The sequence below is a fragment of the Lichenostomus cassidix genome, chromosome 2 (assembly GCF_008360975.1).
Source record: "Lichenostomus cassidix isolate B80296 chromosome 2, HeHo_3.0, whole genome shotgun sequence".
Classification (NCBI taxonomy): Eukaryota; Metazoa; Chordata; class Aves; order Passeriformes; family Meliphagidae; genus Lichenostomus; species Lichenostomus cassidix.
This window is the reverse complement of record NC_139482.1, coordinates 148,068,128-148,087,308: the sequence shown is the minus strand read 5'-3', so window position 1 is coordinate 148,087,308 and position 19,181 is coordinate 148,068,128. Positions and strand designations below refer to the sequence as shown.

The window sequence follows — 19,181 nt, the reverse complement described above, 5'->3', positions numbered from 1 at the left end:
TTATGAAATTCAGCAGGAGTAATTACCAAGTGGAGTGGTCCTGGTGGTGGGCTGGGGATTAAAAACAGCTTTGCTGCAAATTCTTTTATGTGCTTCTCGACATCTAAATCCTTGAAAGGTTGTAGCTGCATTAGTAAGCTGTAATTAAATGATAGGAAATTACTTATCAATGGTAACATGCAAACACAAAAAACTCTTTCTGCTGATAATCTAGAAAAAAATTATTAGGAGTAATGAAGCTATTATTTCAGCTAATTAATTTCTAATTTATTAGCTACTTGAGCGGCTTCATTACATTTTAATGATGCTGCTGTGTCAGAAGCAGAGTTTTTTTGTACTCCCATGCATAAAATACTGAATTATATTCATCAGAGGACACAGCATAGTGATTTGTTGGCCAGAGGAAATCACATGTGAGATGAGATGGTGAGGTGTAGGTACAGCAAGTGTCCCATAGAGATTGCTTGAGAAGCCAACAGCCCCAGCTGCACCACAGTGCCTTTGGTGTTTCTCCCATCCCAAGCATGAAACACCAGCTCTGAGATGGAAAACAGCACCAGAGAAAAAAGCTAGGTTTGACAGCAGAGGAATGTGAAGCAAGAGCCATATTTAGCATAAGGCTTAGGCCTGTATGGACACTGCTCTTTGCTGTCATTCCTGCCCACACAAATAAGAACATTTGTGCAAACCTGCCAAATGTTTCTGGTTTAAAACTTTATTACCCTAACAAAGGTCATGCAGTTTATATTACACACCAAATAAATTCCTGAACATTTAAACACACACACTATTGAGACTGCAAACTGTTAAGTTCCACAGCATTTCTGAAATGTAACAATTAACAAGTTAGATATTTGTGGTCAGAAAGGACGTTTTGTTCAATAGAAGGTTCACTTGCATGTTTATAACAAAAACCCCACAGCTTTACAAAATCAGAAATCTAGGCCTGCAAATCTATATGTACAGAAACTAGGAACTGAATATGGTTGTCTTCTCCTTTGAGGTTTTACTGCAGTTTGCAGTTTTACTGGTTTCCTGAAGAAGAATATTTGCTCTTCAGGAAGAAAGCAACTGAATGGGTCAAGAGATATATAAGAATCCAGGACACCATATTTGTGTATGGCATTTAGATTCCAGAAAAAAAACTCTTCTACCATATATTGCTGCACTTTTTAATGAGATATCTAAATTCACTATATTCCTATTTGAAGAAAACCCTGAGCTGTTATATGTATTCCCAAAAAGTCCATCAGCTCTTCAACAGTGCAGAGAAAGGGCAATTTAAGAATTATCAAAGAAAACCAGACAGCAGAACCATCAATTTAAACAAATACTCAGTCACACTTAGTAATGCCTCAGATTTGGCCTAACAGAGTAAGCAGACCTGTAGTTATTTTTTTTCCTTTCAGACAAAAAGCTCTTATCAAGACATCCAGTAAATGTCACAACAGAAACAACGTGACTGAGAAGCAGCAGATGCACAGAGAGGACAGTCAGAGCTCCCTAATCAGGACATGGTGCCCATTAATGCAGCCTAACAGCAGCTGACAGCTCTGCACTACTGAAATAAATGAAGTAATCTCCAAAACACTCAAGTGGAGAGCTAAGGAGTTTATGAACCTTTCATTACAGCTATTAACTGTCCACAGACAGGTGTTTCAGAAAGCAAGAGCAGCTCAGAATAGGCCCTTTGTACTGCCTCAATGCTGGGAGCTATTTGCACACTCCCACCTTTTCTCAAGGCAGCTGAAAGGACGACTACACAGGTTGGAAGATTTACTGTTTGAATGGAGCCTATTCATCCATCCAAGACAGGAGTTCATCCAGGAGATTACTGCCAGGAATATTTCACTTTTCATGCAGTATAACAGATTGAGGTAATACTACATGTGCAAACTGCTAAAACCTCTCAAGTTAAAACTGAGCCTTTTCAAAAAATGTAGAATAATCCAACAGCCACTGTGCTGTGAAACGGTTTAGGTGAACATCTGCTTGCTTTGGAGAAAGGCAGACACACTCCACACAAAATATTCTGGATTTGGAAGCACTGTGTGCTAGCAATATAGAAATTAGATATAAAATTAATGGCACAGAATACAAAGACCTTCATGACTGTGATGACAGTTTGCAGATCCCCTTGTAGTTCAAAGCACCTACATGGATTTATAGCTTGATGTTGCCTGTGCATCTCAGCTTGGTTCAGCTTTCAGTTGTGATTTCTCCTATATGTTGCCACTTGAAAAAATTTAGAAACCTGGATTTTATCTGGGAATACTCATGTAAAAAAAATACCTTTGATGATTGTTCTGACTAAAAACAAGTACCACCTCACCTATAGGCAATTCTGTGCACTTAGGTACTGAAGAAAATAATCTATGTGCAACAGAATTCTGGAGGAAAAGGAAACGTTTTGCCACAAAAACCCATCCTGAATGGAAGCTCAATACCTTTAAATGCTACTTCAACATCAGATGTGCAGAAGCAACAGCATTCTTGCACTAGTTCTCATAATGAAAGGGCTACACACTAGAAATAGGTGGTTTGAGGTCCACCAGCAAGTGCTTTCAAATCTCCTGACTGGAGAATGATTAATCAGTTGAAGCATCCTGCAAAACACCTCTGCAGCATACCAAGGATACAAGTGTGCTCTTGAAGGTGTTATTATTTGTTAAGTATAAGAGGCACTGCTACTTGAGTACATTCAGTCAGTGAAAACAATTAGATTTTTTACCCACTGGCCACCTGATGACACAGAATAACTCCCTTTCTGGTTTACAGAAACACAATGTTTGTAATGTCACAAAAAGTCAGGACATCTCCAGCTGTACAGGGTACTATGTTTAAAATATACCAGAGGTCTTGGCTCTAATTGTTTATGTTGCATTCAGAACAGCCACACATCCCAGCAGCTGTTTCATGCCACACAGAAACATTTCAGTAAACCAAAATAAGGAAAACCGGTGCCTCTCCACCCCTTCCTTTCCTCTACCCAAGTGTACTCTGGCAATGAAATACTTTTTCTAAAAAAAAAAAAAAAAAAAAAAAAGACACAAAACCAGAAGGGTAGACATTCTGAAATTATCCATTAAATAGTATCAAGAAAAATTAAATTAAAAAAAAACCAGCCAACATCTCAGAATAAAATTGAATGGGAACCTAATCAGTTGAGTTTCCAGTACCATGGAAATGCTAACACTCAATTCAGCTCTCACACTTGCACTCCCCCTCTCCTTCCAGTCACACACACTCCCCTCTCACAGATGCAGCAGCAAAAAGGAGAAGAGCTGTGCAGCTGTGTGAAAAATTCCCCTGTTAAAAGACCAGGACAACACACAATACGAACACGGAAGGTTACTGTCCGGTTGAACTTCCCTATAACTATTCACATATTTAGAAATCACTGTAAGCTCAGATGGTAGGGTACTGATCATTCTGAACTCCCCTCAGAAACCAGTACAGACTCAAAGGAAAAGCCATCCATGGTAGTTGGCTTGGATGGCAAAGCTTTAAATAAGTACCAAACCCTACTGTATGTGATCATGGCAGAGGTTTTTAATTACCATGTTTTAATAACTACATTTAAAATCCCCACCTAGAGTCAGAAGCAGCTGTAGAGGGTTAACTCTCCCTGGTTCCTATCTCCTCTAAATAGATACAAAAACTAGAACCTCTGGAATTTTCCATGGTTGTCCTGAAGATTTTCCCACTTCTCCCTCTGTGCACTCTTAAAATCCATTTGCCAAATGACTGCTTCTCCCAGCTCAGAGATGTCTCATTTCACAGAAGAAACTACTCACTTATGAATAGTCTACATAAACCACTGATGAGTACTGTAACTGTCAAGCTGAATACATACTATTTCCCAGTGGAAAGCTGGTGTGAGGTGAGCCCTCTCACAGGCTGAGCTCACAGTACAAAAGCAGCAGGAATCCCACTATAAAGGGGATAGAAACAGTAGCCACAGCAGCCACAGCTGTAGTCACAGCTGGAAGAGTTCCATATGCAGATTAGCAATGACTTGAGATTTGAGACTTATAAAAGGCAGCAATGAATCAGTTCCTGCAATACCAAGGGCTGATGTAACTGACTTAAATTAAGGGCGGGGGGAAGTGATCTGGGCAGGGAAAGGAAAATAAACATTTCCTTTTTACTTTACTGAACGTTTTGATTTCACACTGACCTGTGCACACTGAGTTTCCATCAAGTTGAAGTCCCTTGTCCACATTAAACCCCTTTACTAATGTTTTAAAAATGACAGAGCAGAGGCACATGCCCTTACAGGGCTGCCAGTGACTCATTTCTGATCTCACAGCCTTTTTGAGCCAACATCTCAAATGCCCACGAGGAAGGCACTGCTTTGCTCCTCCAGGGCTCTCTTCATGTAAATCAGGGAAAGCCAGTCAGTGCTCCAAGAAGAAGAGGTGCATGGGGTGGGGAAATGAGTGCTCAGGTCTCATTTGATTTGGAGCCACTTTAGGGGCTGCTGATGCACCTCATCTGGTAGCCAGGGAATGCTTCCTTGCTCATCTGCTTGGGATACAAGCACTGGCAGAACAAAGGGGAAGACTCAAACTCCAACCTAAAACCCCAATGTCTCTCAACTCATGTACAAGACACAAATACCTGCAACTGGATTGAAATTTGACTCTAGAAAGCTTTGACTGAAATTTAGTGAAGAAAACTCTTCTACCTTTGGACCATGGGTCTGCAAGTGAAAACACCCAGTAATGTCCAATGTACATAGACAGGTTCCCTGATGTGAGGTTTTAATCTGTAATAGTTGCAAATAGATCTTCATAATTTAACAATAAAGTGACCTCAAAATAAGTGAAATTACTTAATAACAAGTTAGATCCATGTTCACTTACCTTTTAAATTATCTACACTGCAGACTACTTGATGGTTTCTAATCAGTGTATCCTAAGAATTTGTCTCCTAGTTCCAGAACAGCCAAGTAACCACTGTACTTTCTCAAGTGACTCGGATTATTTCCTTAAAGTGCCATTAATTGCTTATTAATATACATATTCATGTTCTTATGATATTTGGTTCATTAGAAAAAGCTTTTAGTGCTTTGAAAGTGATTTTCTTAAGACTGGCAAAAATACAGTTAACCCTCATCCAAAAAACTCAATAATTGGTTCCCTACACATTAGCAAAAAACCCAAAGAAAATGAAGACAACATCATAACTAATTCCCTTGGTACTCAGAATTTGCACTTACTGTCTGGGCAACACTGACAGAGCATTTCCTCTTTTCCTCTCCCACGCATCTCACACTACCTTAAGGTAAAACTAACCACTGTTTTAGCATCACACAGCTCTCCTGACCACATCATGCAAATTCATGTATTAAAAACCTGCAGTCATTTCCAGTAGAAACACACAGGGGAGCAAATCTTACCAAGAGAGGCAATCCTTGAGGGCATTAAAATATGGGTATCTGGATATAACACAAACAGCAAAGGGTACAAAATAGACAGGCACCTTCCCAGTCTGTGCAGATTCCCAATGGCCATTTGAGGAGATGGAGACATCCTGCAAGAAAACTACACATTAATATCTTTATGTTAATCATAAATTTATGGCTTATATTTTCTTGAGAACCTTTGAGATATGACACCCAATTCCCTCTACATTTCAAAGGGATTTGGATGTCTATCTCCCTTAAGGTCTTCAGAAAAATGTCAGCCTACAAAACTTAAAACATTTGTATTCAAAAGGATTTCAGCACAAAATATATTTAGAAAGAACACAGGGCACAATCTTCACCAAAAAAACATCCAAGGGATAAAGCCTGCTCCTAAATATCCAAATCTCCTAAATTAAATCCATAACAATTTTTCCTAATGCAATGTGTACCAAAATACTTAATTTAAAATAGCAATATAAAAGTATGATTTGTCCTGTACTCATAACCTGAAAACATACGTGTTAACTAATTTCATAAATTAAACCTCACATTATTTTCAAAGTGTTTTTCTTTTATATATTTAATATGTTTTAATTAAAGAATGAGTTAAATAACATACTTGCATAGACTGGTAGTACTGTGCAACAACACCATAAGTTCTGTTACCACAGACGTCAGTGAAGACCAGGAAATGGATGTGGTCCTCTTTTGATTCAGAAGTTACATAAAGTCCTCCTGGAATGAAGGCAGCAACAATATTTTTAATTACATATTTAACTACAGCTGTGTGAAAGGCAATTAATAATAAATACTGCATATTGCCACTTCATTTCAAGAGAAATGTCTCATTTTAAGGGATTAAAATGTAATATAGAGTCCACTTGAACTAAAGGTTGCTACAGAGGCTGTAAGCTGCACTTTACTGAAGAAGAAAAAATAGAATTATTCTGCATTTTCAGTCACAAAATACAATAAATGGGTTTAGTTCACTTCTTTAAAGATGTTAATAAGGTCTGCAATAATGACACACATATTAAAATTTCTCCCATTAAACCTGGAGGAGATTTGCACTACTTCAGACATATCAAAGTATCAAATTAAAAGTGAGGGAGTACTCAGCCATTCTGAGGGAAAAAATAATTTTTCAAGTGTGTGCATTTGTGCACTTCACTCAAACCAAGATTTACCAACAAGGGCTAAAAAAAAAAAAAGGGCTGCACTATGGGTCAACAAATATTTACATTAAAGGAGTTCTCAATAAGAAGTGTGAGCTCTCATGTACCTGGGAAGCAGAGCTGTGGCAAAGCAATAAGATCAATGTCCTTTGGAACTGTCACATCTTCTGTGTCAGGTGCTTTCTGCTCCCCATTGATGCTCTTGACATTTTCAAGCTTGGGTCTCTCTTTCTTCTTTCGGAAGGAGCGGCGTTTGCTTTTATTCAAGTTACTACCAGCATTGATCACTTGAACATCATCTCTGCTGATAAATGGAGGCACAAACACAGAAAGAACTTCTGGATCAAGGGGAGGAAGACTTCTGAGTTTTCTTTGAGTGCCCTATTGAACAAAAAACAGCAACAAAAAAAACCAAACACTAAGTTGACGCTCATTCTGACGTGTTTTTTTTAAAATCATTTTAAACCCAGTTTTTTTCTCTATGCCTAAAATTGTGGGTTTAGAATACTTTTTTCTTCTTCCTAAATAATTGATTTTTCCTTTTAATGTTTTGTTTTATGGATGTTAGCACAAGGAGAATACTCTGGGCATTTTTAGCAGGCAAGGAATCCTTCATCATTCAAAATGCACCATATCAATATTATGCCCTTGGCAAAATAAACTAACAAACAATGATGACAAACGATGATGACAAATCATGATGACAAATACCATATTTCCTACTTTTCAGTGTTAAGATATAGTTAAGCTATACTTAAAATAAACACTGACAGTAAGAGAAACCAGGAAACAAATAAATTAAAATAAAGAAAAGCAGCTGAGCCTCTAAGATAAGTCTTTGACCGACTTCTGGAAAAGCTTCATTTTAACTCAGAATAATGTGTACCAAAAAAACTCCAAACAACACAAACACAGACTTTAACCAGACAAGGTTTAACTTTATAAGGCACTTAACAAAGCACAATTAAAAACTTCAATCATTGTTACAATAAACACAACTTTAAGACACTGTAAAACATGAAGCCATGAGAATTCCTCCATACACTGACGACTAAGTGGAAGAGGCACCCCAAGAGCATGCATGGAATTACAATATTTTTCACAGGCAGCTTTGCAAAGTATGACCCTCACTGCCCTACAATGAAAAACCTGTGGCGGAAGAGATCAGAGAGATTTCATGTACTTGAGAGCACTTTTTGTATTGTAGACCGAGCCAAGAAGCTGCATTTCCAATTACTTCATTGCAATTTTAATTCTTCCTGCAAGGTTAGAAAAACAAGCAAAAGCTTTGTCTGACCAACGGATATTTGGAAACAGGAAAGGCGAGCCCCACTGTGGGTAAAAAGTAGTTTCATTTTCAACTTTTTGCAAACAGCTTCAAAGTCAGATAAGGTGAAGCATGCTTTTATCATCAGACATGATGCAAGATGCTCCTTGAGAACCAGTGCTAGCCTCACCCACCATTTCCCTTTTTTTTTTTTCACATAGCTACAACATAGAAAGCTCTGTTGCTTCACTGAAGCCAATCTTCCACTGTCCAAGTTTTGAGACAGAACTTTTAGCTCTTATGCCCCAGCAGACAAGTCCACTAATAGTTTTTTCCTCACATTTGAGCATCATAGGAAAAGTGTGAAGGAATACTTCATGATATATTGATTACGGTATCCTAAACTCCATAAACTCCACCACATTTATAATAGGGTACTCTAAAGAAACTACTTCACTAAAAATAAGAAGCAAACTCTTTTAATGAACACAGTGCCTGAACTAGAAACAAGTTCAACAAGGAGTAGAAGAGAAAAGTTCAGGTAAAAGTTCACTGGAATAGTCAAAAGATAGCAATGACTTTAAAAAGCACATCACAAATTGGGGTACTGAGTGCCACATCCTCCCATGCTAAGAACTTCAAGTGCCATTTCCGTAGCTGGCAGCTGACAAAGGCAGTGAAATAACTTGAAACACAGATAAATTCACCATGGTCACCCTCAAACTAAAATGCAGTTAAACATTTCAGGAGGAAATTAAGAATTAAGGCTCAGCCCTGAGGCTGTTATGCAAGAAAAACACAGACGTACTCAAACAGGAGCAATCTCAGCTTGGCAGATCTGCCCTGCTGAGGTTTTCATACAGAGTGGCTTTGACAGGGCAATCCCTGACTTACACTAAGGCACCTCTGTGCTCCAAAGTGCTGGATGGCAGCCAGCGATTTAATGGCCTCACAGACTAACAGCTCCTGAAACGGCAGGTCCTTGATGTCTTGAACTACAACAGAGGCATTAAACATCATTTTTCCCCCACAGAACAGCACTGTCAGCACTGTCGCTGACCCAGTGACTCAGTCCCCAGCATTCGAGTCAGCTCATGTTAATGTCTTGGTCAAAGTCACATTTTCTTACTCCTTGAGTTCAGGGAAAATGAATAGGCAGCAACAGAACAATATTCACTTGTTTCTGTTATTCTTTGAACAGTTTATCTTTTCTGCTGCTACTGTTTCTTCTTCTCTTTGAAATACTTCTCTCTTGTAGCTTCTTACTAGCAAATCTTGCATCATACAGAGCTTTTTACAAACAGAAGTAGGGGATTTTATTCCATCCCCATTTACTGACAGTGTTCCTGTAATAGTAGTGCTGTAAAGGACACCAACACAAGACAGACTTTTACAATGACTGCACTATTTAGACACAAACAGTAGTGTGTTGAAACCACAAATCAGAGCATGACCTCAGCTATCTGGTGTTTCCTTGATCTCTTCTCCTTGATCTGTTCTTTTCTTCCCATCATTGAGGAAGTTAATTTCACTTTGAATATCATTAAAGAACTGGTTTCTTCAACAAATAATTGGACAGGGAGAGTATGAAGCCTCAGAAAAATTAGACTGGGCAATTAGGACAATTAGGTTGTAGTGATAGGACAAGAGGGGATGGTTTTAAACCAACAGAGGGCAGGTTTATACTACATATTAGGATGAAATTCTTTATTGTGAGGGTGGTGTGGCACTGGAACAGGTTGCCCAGAAAAGCTGTGGAAAGTGTCCAAAGTCAGGCTGGATGGAGCTCTGAGCAACCTGGTTCAGTGGAAGGTGTCCCTACCCCATGGCAGGGGGGTTGGAACTGGGTGATCTTTAAGGTCCCTTTGAACCCGAACGATTGTAAGATGATCTCTGCAGATTTTTGTGCAACTTCTTGCTCAAAGCAATGATAATGTTGAAGATAGATCTGGTTGTGTTAGGTCTCATGCAGTCAAGTTTCAGAAGTTCCTTAGGAAGGAGATTCTTCCCTCCCCTTATGCCTCAGCCCCCAGATAGCACACGTTCTTCTGGTGTCACTCTTGTTTGCCAGCAGTTCTCCAGTATAAAGCTACCCAAATGTGGGACAGTATTCCCACTCAAGGGTGTTGAGTAATAACAACAATAGTCATAATCCCTTCCCTCCACCTGTGAGCCACAGTCCTGATGATGCAGTCCACTACAGTTACTTTTCAGACAATCATACAATGGCTTGGGTTGGGAGGGACTTTAAATTGTCACCTCATTTGAATCCTCCTGCCATAGGCAGGGGCATCTTCCACTAGACCAAGCTGTCCAAAGCCCCACCCAGTTTGACCATGACCCTCTGCAGCTCTCTTGAAGGCCCTTCAGGTACTGAAAGGCCACAATAAGGTGACCCCAGAGCCTTCTTTTCCCCAAGCTGAACAGCCTCAACTCTCCCAGCCTTTTCTCTTATGAGAGGTGCTTATCTAATAATTTTTGTGGCCCTCCTCTGGACCCACAGGTCTCTCCTGTGCTGAGACCCCAGAGCTGGATTCAGCACTCCAGGCAGAGCAGAAGGGCCAAATCCCCTCCCTCAGCTGCTGCCCACACTGCTTTGGATGCAGCCCAGGACACAGTTGGCTTTCTGGGCTGTCAGTGCACATAGCCAGGGTACATCCAACCTCTCATCCACCAGCATCCCCAAGTCTTTCTTCGCAGGGCTGCTCTTGATCCACTCATCACCCAGTCTGTACCAACAGTAGGGATTGCCCTGACTCAGGTTTAGCACCTTGCACTTGGCTTTGTTGATCCTCCCAAGGTTCCCATGGATTCACCTTTAGTGCTTGTCCAGGTGCTTTACACTGCAACAAGCACACACTGCTGACTGATGCTCAATCTGATCACACCTCATTTCTTTCAGGCACCTTGATAGCCAGGGAGGCATTACAGAAGCAGGAAAAATTGTTTTGGTAGTTATGTCTGCATTAGCAGGGCCAGAAAGCAGGAGACAAGCTCTGTACCACTGACTGTGGTGGGCAGATCCAGAACCCAACGATGGAACCTGCAGGAAGATCTGAGACATGTCACTGACAGCTTGCACACACTTGCCAAAACAAAATCCAGCTTTATAGCTGTAAATAACTTAGGGACAAGAAGCATCAGAACTGTACATTTCATTCTTACAAAATACACACTTCCAGCACTAAAGAAGAAATCTCTAGCTGAAAATAGAGGCCTTTGATCTTTTCAAATTGAAATCTCAGAGAGACAATTTTTTTTTGCAATAAGGATAAGTGATGGATGACAGTCCAAAAACTTCTGTTTCATGAGCTTCAGTGGAAAACTGTATCTTTTTTCCTAGAGTCCCCATTGACAACAGGTCAGTCATATAAGACTTCTCTTACTTTGGGGGTGGGTTATATCATAGTCCCGTTGACTTCATTGGCTTTATCACTCCGTGTTTCAATACAGCTAAGAATGCACCAATAGACTGTAAAGACCAAGATTTGAAGCACTATCAGGACTTTTACCTGCCGTTTCCTCTGCAAATATCATGAGAGATCCACTACTTTCCATTGAAATGTTCTTATCTTCTGTCAATAAAGTATCTTCTTCCTACACTCATTAAAGTTAGCCATAAAATATATTCCACTCTTTCCTCGTGTAGATAGTGTTGCAGAAGGGAAAGGAAGTGGAGTAAATCTGTAAGCTAAGACAGTGACTGAAAACCCTGTGGTGCAACAGCTTGCAGGGACTTTACTGAACTTAATATTGACAAAAGAAGAGACTACTTTCTCTTCTGATGCCTTTTTGAATCTTGAGCAAAGAAACACTTCAGAACCTGCAGTGTAATCAGAATATCAGAATTGCTTCTGCTTTCTGCAGCCAATTTCTTATTTGTTGTTCCACAGGTTTTTTTTAGAAAGCACTGAGATCAAACTAAGCAAACTGGAATGAATAAGAAATTCCCCTTCCTTTGGGTTCACTTCTCACGCTTCTGATAAAATACCACGTAGACACCGATTTCAAAAATCTGGTGCTGACATTTGTTTTCCCCTTCTGAAGGTACACACGAATGAGATCCTGGAATGTGAACCTCTGCTTGGCTGTTATCACTTAAGAAGCTGACATCAGCAAAAAACTGTCTCCTAAGCGAGTGAACGAGCAACAAGCCCAACAAAGACTTCTTTATCTAATGCTATTAGAGCGCGCAATCAAATTCAAGTTCAAGCAAAGCAATTGAGATCCCTGCGAGTTGTTTGACTTTTTTTTGCACGTGCTGGCACCACAGCTCTTCCCACTGCAGGGCTGCAGGTATGGAACAAACCCCTCGGCACACTTGAACCGAGCAGAACCAGGAGGAGGAGAGTTTTCATTGTGAGAAAACATGAGAATAATTAGAAAACAAATTATAACCCGCATATTCAAAGCGGTAACCAACCCATCAGCTCCTGCCGTATCCAAGTGGTTCAGGCTGCGCCAAACTCAGGGCACTTGAGCTCACGGGGATTTAGATCTCGTGTTTTCCTGAGGATACAAGTTATCAGCCTTTATTCTTTTGCTTTTCTTTCCAGAGGAACACAGGACGTGGAGTACATCCAGTAAAGAATATGCATCGTTAAGCGTTTTGCAGTTCCTGCTGGTATAAACCTATAGTGAGTTTTCCATCGGAACTCAGACCTTTGAAAAAGTGCAGCTACCTCACCGCGCTACCAAACTCTCCCTGCTTTGCTGACGTTCGCCTGTCAACAACTTTCTGTGAGGTATTTCAGCTCCATGCGCTGGCAAGCCCTGCCCCAGACACCGGCACTGCCCGCCCGGACCCCGCTCACCTGGAGCAGCGCCCGCACCCGCTCCCTGGGTGCACCGACCAGCAGACAGATCTCCAGCAAGCCCGAGGGCAGCACGTCCTCCATGGCACGGCGGGGACAGGGCGGCTCCTTCCTTGCGGGCAGCGACTCCTTCCCTCGGGACAGCAGCGCCTTCCCGCCCTCAGCGCCGCCCGCTCCCGCCCCGCGGGCTGGGGGAGGAGTGTCCTCTCTCTCACACGGGAACCTGCCCGCCCATCGCGACTATGAGCACTTTGATTGGCTATTTAGTCTGTCACTCTAAGAGCTCTGACCAATCAGAACGGCCGGACGCGTGGTGGGCAGGGCGGGGGCGGGGCTGAGGGGCTGAGGGTACGAGGGTACGAGAAGTTGGGATCTGAGGGGCTCTGGTCTCAGGGGCTGACGTCTCAGGATTAAGGGATGAGAGTTGAGGGGTGGAGCTGAGGGGCTGTGAGTTGAGAGTTGGAAGGGTAAGAGGATGATGGGCTCTGGGCTGAGGGTCTCAGGGTTGAGGGACTGACAGCCGAGGGGTTGAGGGGCTCAGGGCTGAAAGCTGTGGGACTCAGGGCTGAGGGTGCGGGACTAAGGGGCTGAGATACCACTGGCCCCATTAAAGACTAGTGATAGGGTTTGTGATTTACAGTCACATAATTTGCAGGTTGACATGACCAAGGACTATAATATTTGCTAGTTTTAAGCAACAAATTGAGGACCTAACTCGAACGAGAGGAGTCCCCAGTTGTTGCTCCATCCCTGGAAGTGCTCAAGACAATCCTGGATGGGGCTCTGAGCAGCCTGGCCTAGTGAAGATGTCCCCGTCCATGGCAGGGACTTGCAACTGGATGATCTTTAAGTTCTCTTCAAACCCAAACCATTCTGCGACTCTTTTCTCACCTTGTTTCACTGTCACACTGGGACAGCCCCTGGGAAAGACACTTCCCGATTCAAGGTCAAGTTAATTTTTCTCCACGGGCTGTTTTCCTTGTGGGGCTGATGGCCCGGAGGTGCCGAGGTGCCTCAGGCTGGCTGTCAACCTGTCAGACATGGGTGATGTCACGGACTGGCACCTTGTTTAGCACAGCCATTCCCTGCTATTTGCTCCAGGTGACTCAGCAGGACTGTGTCACTTCAGCAAGACTGTGTCACTTCAGCAGGACTGTGTCAATGCCACTGCAGAGAGAGTCTTCTATTTACGTTGCCATGGGTCACGGTTTCAATGGACTGTAAGCACAGAGCTGGGGCAGGCAGCATGGTGCTTTCCTTTCTAGAGTAGTGGGGCAGCCTGCACAGCAGAGACACAGCACAAGGAACTCCGAGGTTTCTTCTTGAGCTGTTTAATCCAAATACACCATGAGTCACTCTGTATGTATTGGCTCTGTGCAGATCTTCACTGAGAGAATGTAATTCCTTCGGGACTGGAGCATAAAGTACCCGAAACTAGAGATCGGTTTCTCTGAAACTGGAGGTACGAGATAAAGTTTCATCACAACCACAAACGTTTTTTTGTGGACTAGTGGTCACGTATTTTAAATGCAAAAACATCCTGGTCTGAATAGTTCCAGGATTTCATGAGTTTCTTGTCAGTTCAGGGGTCAAAACAGGCTTCCTCAAAAAGTATAAAGAATGAGGGGATTTTATTATTTTTGTGGGTGTTTTATTATCTGAATTTTTGTGGTGTTATAGCTCAGGATTGTATGGCCTCTGGTTGTCTCAAATTTAGAGGAAAACACACATCCAGGATATAGAAAACTGTTCATACAGCAGTGACTGAAAGAAGAAAATTCTTGAAAACATGGAAGTTCGGGGATCTCTTCTCCAAAGTGATAGAAGAAGATCCAGGGCTCAAAGATTTATGTTCATGAACTTTGAGGTCATCACAGATTGTTAAAATGATCTTGTTTAGCCTCTGTAGCCCCAAGTAACTCCTGTATTAATGCTGTAACTTCAGGCTGAGGCCAAGCAGTAGGAATTGTTAACAGTCACTACTAAATGCTGGGCATCTCATTTTTAGTTTCACTTCTTAGCTTAACTCTTTGTCACTGGATCATGTTACATTGGCTGCTGCTTGAACAGACTTTTTACTATGAAAAGGTTCCTCTCTGCAGAGTTCAAGATTGTTAATTTCTGTTTCTAAAAGATTATATAACTCATGCTTTTAAAATTTCTTTCCTAATCACTTGTGTGCATCTTTCCTCAAAAATTTCAAAATTTTCCAGGATTATTTTTGAATTATGAACACCAAAACCAAAGCTTTATTATTGTTGAATACTGAGTGGTAAATCTCATTGCTGTTTCTGACTGATATCCCCACCTAATTAAAACAGAGACAGACAGATACATGAATCATTCAGCAAGGGTGTAGTGTTTAATTAGTTATCCACTGCAACCCTGTACAGTTTTCTTAGGGTTATTACTTCCAGCATGACAATCCTACATCTTACATTGTTTGACCTATGACTATGACCAAGCATTTGACCGTATTAAAAGAAAATTACAAATGAACCAAAGCTATTAAGCAATTCAGGTCACCTGTAGTTAATTAATCTGTATCATAATTATTTTCTGATTTCTCTGCTATCTGCAATGATAAATACTGGATGATTCTTGTTCATCATTAATGTAGCCCTCAAAGCAAAGATTTGGTGAAGTTATTATCAAAACAGAACTACAAGATTAAAGGTACTAATGTTAATCTGATGAAATCTCAAGAACCTTGAAAGTAGAAATCCTGCTGTATGAGGTCACTGGTAAGAGACAAACTCATTCATATAAAGAATCTCTGTGTGCTAAAAAAGATTCATGTAGCTGAGCAATTTCCTTCCTAAGAAAAAGAAGGCAACTGAGGAAGAAATGCCAGCTTTTAATATGTGTTTTCTTTTTGTAAGATCACAAATGCAGTAAATGTTTGTTTGTTTGTTTGTTTGTTAACTCCCTGAGGTGGTATTGGGCTGCTGAATGCAGAAAAAACTGCTGTTCTTGATATGTCTTCAGCATGGGAAAGGTTTTATCAGAACTATGGGACCATATCTGAATAATGAAAAATTCTCTTGGCATAGAATCTAATTTATCTTCCAAATACAGTGTTTCTGTTTTAGCCACACTGCCTCTGTTAAGGGGAGAAAATGATTCCACAAGCTGTGTTTCTTTGATATGATCTTGCTTATAAAGTAACTGAGTGACTTGTTGAGTCGTAGATTCCTACACTGTGAACACCTCAGTCCTGAGGTATGTGGACCAGGTGAAGAGTCAGGACCCTGAATTTCAGGAGAGCAAATTTGCAGCTCTTTAAGGAATTAGTGAGTGGGACCCCCTGGGAAACTGCTCTCAAGGAGGTGAAAAGAGCTGGCAGCTCTTTAAGGACAATATTCTTTGAGTGCAAGAGCACTTAATTCCCGTGTGTTTGCAAAGAAGCAAGAAGGCAGGAGAATGGCATGGGTCAGTCAGGACCTTCTGGTCCACCTGATGTGTAAAAAGGAAATGAACAAGCAGTAGAACAACAGACAGGTGACCTGGGAAGAATATAGGGATGCTGCTCAGATGTGTAGAGATGGGATCAGGGCAGCCAAGGGCACAACTGAAGCTGAATTTGTCAGGAGATGTGAAGACTAATAAGGACTATAACAGGTATGCTGGCCAAAACTGGAGGATTGAAGAAAAAGTCCACACCCCCCATGCACATACAGATAACTAAGACAGGAGAACTGCAGAAAAGCAACATGAAGAAAGCTGATTTTCACTCATGCTTTTCAAACTCGTGCCCCTTTCCAAACAGTGCTGAAAACTACACATATAGACTAACTTAGGGCTTGTACATCTTGCAGAGTTTCACTATAGTGAGTGTAAGGACTGCAGGAATTCTCATTTTGAAACTGAATACAGACATCACTAGTGTTCTGCAGGTTTCCTGATAGTTAAATATCCTCTCTTTGTCTTATCATCAAGCTTGTGGCACAGCACTATCTGTAGGTGAGAAAAACTGAGACCACTGCTTCCTTCCAGTGCCTGGCTCACAGGAAGATCCATTGTCCAGAGAAGTGATGGATGCTCCATCCATGGAAACATCCAGGTCAGGCTGGACAGTGCTCTGAGCAACCTGGTCTAGTCGAAGATGTCCTTTCTCATTGCAGGGAGTTGGATTTGGTGACCTATAAAAAGTCACTTCCAACCCAAACTATTCTATGATTCTGATTTCTGTGTCTATGCTGAGCAAGACTGCATAAATAAATCTTTATTCTGTCCAGAGCTGTGTGTTCTAGCCAAAATGAAGACAGGACATACAGCATGAAGTGCACTGCTCTAATACATATCAGATAACTCTTTGCAGTCTGGAAGTCCATTAAAAACACCATCTCTCAGGATTTTAAACTCTTTGTCTCTGAGCACAGTTCTTTATGCTCTTACCATCAAGGTCATTCATAGGGTGAGGGATTTATTTTGAACAAAACTGAGCTAGTCAGCTTGATGTGTTCTCTCCAAGTTTTTCATTTCTCATTTTATATTCCTTCTTCCAGAATAATGAAGCAGGAGGCTTCCGTGATTCTTCAGAGAAAGATCTTTACTGACAGACATAATATTTCTTTCATTGAGGACAATTCACTGTCTAAATTTACACTGAAATTAGCAACCAAGCAACCACTGACTATGCAAATCAAATCAGGATTTTCAAATTAGGGCCCTGCACAGACTTAAAATTCCTCTCTCAGTGTCTCAGAGACTTATTCCCATTCCTAATAATGCCACAAAAACCTGCTATGACAATTCTTTATTATTGCAGGTATTGTCCAACTGAGTGCAATGGCTTCGGCCTCAAAATTATTCTGTAAAAGGTTACTAGTTTTGAGCATAAACATATCAGAGGGGAAGGAGGACAGTTCAGAGATCTCTGTGCCTATTTACAGTTTAATTTGCATCTTCTTTCTTTTTCACTTGGCTTGTCTGGGTTGTGCTATTGCCATTTATGGTATTACAGAATACAAATATTCTGCAACATTAACTGTCATTTATCATGCATCTCTTTAAGAATACATGGATGTGTTTCACTGGCATTACAGAAAAATGCCAGCATGGAGCAGGTTTCACAATGTGTCAGCATGTGGGATTTGTGTTCATAGTTTGAACCTGCCCATGTGCTGAAGAAGTCACCTACTGCCTCCTAGTTCCTCAGTTCTTGACCTGTGGAAATGTATCCCCAATTCTAATTTTGTAGGGAAACACATCCCTTAAAGCTCAGATCTTTGTGATTTATCCACATAAGCCAAATAATTTTGTCATGTTTCTTTGTCATCTCTGAGCAAGGCAGAGCATGTACTAGAATCAGGCAGCAGAGGCCTGGAGCTGTACTGTCTGCATCCTCAGAGGTTTTCAAGAGACTGAATAAAGCTGTGAGGAAACTGGGCTGACTTGACAGCTGACCCTGCTTCGTGCAGGAGGTTGGACTACAGATCTCCTGAGGTTCTCTCTGATGTGGATGATTCTGCCATTCTTGGGGTCTCTGTGTACTAACACAGCAGGAGGGTTTAAAATTTGTATATGAAGGAAACAAAATGTTAGAATTACAGTGAAAAAAAGCAGAGAAAATCCTCACCCAGTTGTACAGTCAGTGACCTTTCAGATGAACACAATTTTTTTGTGATGGGATAACCAAGTCCCAAGGAAATAGCTTTGGGTGTCAATGCAGCATTTATTCCTCATCATCTCTATGTTTCTGATAAGGAGGTCGGCTGCAGTTTTATTTTTCAGAGACAAAAAATGGTGGAAGTCCTAGGAGGGGAAAAAAAAAGAGATTAGCTTTATCACAGCCCCTGCATCTAGAGAGATGTAGCAACACTGAGCTGTCAGGCCTTGGCAAAGAACCAGACTAATGTGAGTGCTCTGAATATTAGAAACACTTTGCATTGTAGATACTGTGAGATATTCCTGAGGCTACAGAAGAGCTTATTCCTGAATCTCATCACTCCAGGGGCAGTTTTAGCAGTGTTTTATTTATGTGGGATGCATAACATGTCCCTCAAATCTGACTGCCTTAATATGACATTTATTATACTTCTAGTTCTTTACCATCTGGCACAATCTCAGGCAGCCAAAGAGATTTTGCAGCTGCTTTTTATAGTAGCATTAAGATTTCATAACATTTGTTCTTTTACAGCATTGCTGTAAAATAAATGCACACTCAGAATTCCTGAAGTGGTGGGACAAGAGAGAGAAGAGGTCAATTAGTGCACAAAGATTGTCAGTCAGATACAGAAAAGAAAATTTCAGATAGAATGGGTTTTGTGTAATAGCTTCTTGTAAACATCATTGTAAAAAACCTTAAAATACATTGACACAGATATCATCATTCTGAACTATGAACTGCTTTTTTCTTTTTTTAATTTATTAAAATACTTGGTTTTCTCCCGGTAATCTGGGGACTCTCTTGGGATACTCCACTGTGTTCAGAAAAGATCTATCAGCAGTTCATAGCTTGACAAAAGCACCATATAGTAAACTTCGCCCTTAATTAATTTTAGCTTAGT

General features: G+C 41.0%; 1 protein-coding gene and 1 long non-coding RNA gene across 3 annotated transcripts in view; one reads left to right on the top strand and one right to left on the bottom strand.

Moving 5' to 3' along the window:
* Window positions 1-12,861, bottom strand: part of DENND3 (DENN domain containing 3) — a 30,250-nt gene extending 17,389 nt beyond the window's left edge. Inside the window, exons 1-5 of the mRNA XM_085053661.1 lie at window positions 12,670-12,861; window positions 6,696-6,969; window positions 6,033-6,148; window positions 5,405-5,538; window positions 27-138 (exon numbers count right to left, since the gene is read on the bottom strand). Coding sequence (XP_084909787.1) covers window positions 27-138; window positions 5,405-5,538; window positions 6,033-6,148; window positions 6,696-6,969; window positions 12,670-12,753 — 720 coding nt within the window. The 5' untranslated portion in view covers window positions 12,754-12,861. The remainder of the gene's footprint in view (window positions 1-26; window positions 139-5,404; window positions 5,539-6,032; window positions 6,149-6,695; window positions 6,970-12,669) is intronic.
* A 285-nt stretch (window positions 12,862-13,146) lies between these two features.
* LOC146442483 (uncharacterized) overlaps window positions 13,147-19,181 on the top strand; it is a 59,062-nt gene continuing 53,027 nt past the window's right edge. For both annotated transcript variants that reach the window (XR_014850285.1, XR_014850286.1), the window contains exon 1: window positions 13,147-14,131. This is a non-coding gene — a long non-coding RNA (uncharacterized LOC146442483). The remainder of the gene's footprint in view (window positions 14,132-19,181) is intronic.